Source organism: Priapulus caudatus, unplaced genomic scaffold (assembly GCF_000485595.1).
Source record: "Priapulus caudatus unplaced genomic scaffold, Priapulus_caudatus-5.0.1 Scaffold1588, whole genome shotgun sequence".
NCBI lineage: Eukaryota > Metazoa > Priapulida > Priapulimorpha > Priapulimorphida > Priapulidae > Priapulus > Priapulus caudatus.
In genome coordinates this window covers 33,404-36,145 of record NW_014578649.1, presented here as the reverse complement: position 1 = coordinate 36,145, position 2,742 = coordinate 33,404, and the positions used below count along the sequence as shown (strand labels likewise).

The window sequence follows — 2,742 nt, the reverse complement described above, 5'->3', positions numbered from 1 at the left end:
TCGCTGTGTCGCGTCGCCGTTAGCAACGCCGACAGCGTGATGCGCGTGATCGCTGCCGACGGCTTCATCGCCATGACGACCGAGCAGACGGCAGCACTGGGCGTGGTAGGTGGGTGCGTGTGCGTGTGCGTGCGTGTGCGTGTGTGCGTGCGTGTGTGTGTGTGTATGCGCACATGCATCGTGTGTGTGTGTGTGTGTGTGTGCGCGTGTGTGCGTGCCGTGTGTGCTGCGTCGCGCGTGCGTGCGCGTACGGTGCGTGTGTGTGTGTGCGTGCGTGCGTGTGTGCGGCGTACGTGCGTGTGTGTGTATGCGCACGTGCACCTGTGTGTGTGGTGTGTGTGTGTACCGTGTGTGCGTGGGTGCACGTGCATGCGTGTGTGTTTTCATGCATGCGTGCGCGTGTGTGCAGATGCCAGATGACGAGAGGGAGGTAAAGAGAGAGGAGTAGAGAGAGGGAGGGAGAGGGAGGGAGGAAGTGTGAGAATGAGAGAGGATTGATTACATTATTATTATATTAACTTATTATTGTTTTCACAGATTCAGCGCTCATTAGAGATTTAAAAATTACTCTTGTCTCATGCGAGTGTCTCTTGTCTCAGATATCCTTTGTTTTCTTGTGTTGACCTAGTGCATGCTCTCTTATCTCGAACGATTGCATGCTCTCTTATCTCGAACGATTGCATGCTCTCTTGTCGCGCAGACATCGAGGACGACGAGGAGCCTCTGCCGGACGCCGTCGTGTTGTTCTGGCGCCCCCTGGTGAGGGCGCTGCATTCGCACGGCCTCGTCCCGCTCACCGCCCTCTCCCTGCTCGAGGCGTTGCGCGAGGAGGAGCACGTGGCGCCATCTAGGAGGGCGACCATCCTCAAGTGGGTCGCGAGGATACTCGAGGACAGTAGCTGCAGAGGTAAGCGTGCATGCGGCCGACTCATTGTCGCTTTCATGTTCACGTCACGTGTTATTATTACATGGGTAGAAATTAACTTTTGAACGAGGGAGTCCAACGGACTCCCTGCCCTCAAAAAGATATCTAATAATATTTATATTATATAATATCTGAAAATATTTATCTAAATGTATATATAATGAAAAAAATCTCTATATATATATCTATTAACGACGTATATATTTCTCATTCGCAGTGCTGCCATCGAGTCGTCGGAGAGTGAACCTGTTTGCCCGGCGCACGAAGGCGGCTGACTGGCGACCGGTGCTGCGTCTGCTGCTGCAGCTGCCCTGCCGTCTCACAGCGGCCATGTTGAAAAGGTGCGAAAAAAAGGAGTAAAATATTTAATAACTTTTAATGATGTTTGCAAACGTATCACGATTTGATTCACTCTCAAGTTAGCTTGTGTGATGACCTATATAGTGCATATAAGCTATTAGTTTGTATAACTATATATATACCTATATTCCCAATCAGAGGCCTGCGTCGCACATTATTTTAACCCGGTTTAAATCATACTAAGGCCCTTGTCCCCCATATCGCGAGGCCTTGCTTGCACCATAATCTTAACCGCCTGGTAAAAAAGTACATTATTTCCGACGGTACGATAGCCAACCACATGCTGCGCAGGAAGACGTACGGGTGGAAGAGAAACTGAAATCGAAAAGTAAGTCGTGGTACAGTCGTTGGCCTGCAAGGTGAGACGACAGCCATCGACGGCCAGTTTTTCCCGAGATGCCATCGATTGATCATACATTGTAGATTTTCCTCGGACGGCTCGATCGCGAGATATCGTCGAGGGAACACTGCCTCGCGAGGAGTTATAGGCTTGCTGTTCATTTATTTTTTGCGTACATTTCGGATTTCGTAACAATGCTAGCTCATGCCGATCAGTTGAATATCACCATTTTCAGGGAAAACAACGCTCGTCAGTTCGACATAGCTAGGATGCTCGAACTGACGCTCTTTTATTTTCGTTATAATTTTTTTACATTGTATCCAATGTAGATATAGTAATGAATTTGCATACTTCCAGGTTAATTATAGATTTGCTATCAAAATATTCACAAATGAAATCTCCTGAGCATTCATCAATGTACTGATTTTTTTTCGAGTATAAAGCAATATCGATTTGCTTGTTTGTTTTTTCACGCAAAAAAGCCCCGACTGCGACCAGCATTAATTATTTATAACGACGCGCCTGTTGGTAAAGGTTATGACTATTTATTACCAAAAAATAAAAAATAAAAGCGTATACGGCACATAGCGAAAACCTTATACTAAGCCGTTTGTGTTGTTAATAGAATGTATGCAAGTGATTTCCTTGTATGATCGTTCTAGTCTGCGCTTCGGCCGAGAACATGCCTCTTCCCGGACAACAATTGGCCGATCGTTTCTGTTGAACCTCTACGTTGTCATTGCACACTTTTGTTCAAGGCGACTCCTGCCTTCCTCATTGCCCAGGTTGGCCTTATTCTGAAAGGAGAGAGTGGAGCAGGCTGATAAAACTGATAATTAATTAATTAATTGTAATTTAATTAATTATAGTTGTAACGGTACATTACAACTATACGAATTATAATTGCAATTAATTTAATTGATTGTATTCATTATACCTGCATTTAGATCTCAATAGGCCATGGAGCGTCCACACTGCTTTCAGTATATTTCCCTGCGTTCAATCTCCTCAGACTCTCTCTCTGTAACCTTCCTCTTTACTTCTCTCCAATTCAGTTCTTCCGTGTGGGCTTCCCTGCTCATACTTTTTGCTCAAACTCTACGACTCTCCCGTCCCC

The 2,742-nt window shown here is 46.0% G+C and overlaps 1 protein-coding gene across 1 annotated transcript in view; it reads left to right on the top strand.

Moving 5' to 3' along the window:
• The first annotated feature begins 6 nt into the window (after positions 1-6).
• The window catches only part of LOC106817076, a 10,127-nt gene continuing 7,391 nt past the window's right edge, over positions 7-2,742 (top strand). The window contains exons 1-3 of the mRNA XM_014821723.1: positions 7-109; positions 701-907; positions 1,143-1,266. Of these exons, the coding sequence (XP_014677209.1) occupies positions 40-109; positions 701-907; positions 1,143-1,266 (401 nt within the window). The 5' untranslated portion in view covers positions 7-39. The remainder of the gene's footprint in view (positions 110-700; positions 908-1,142; positions 1,267-2,742) is intronic.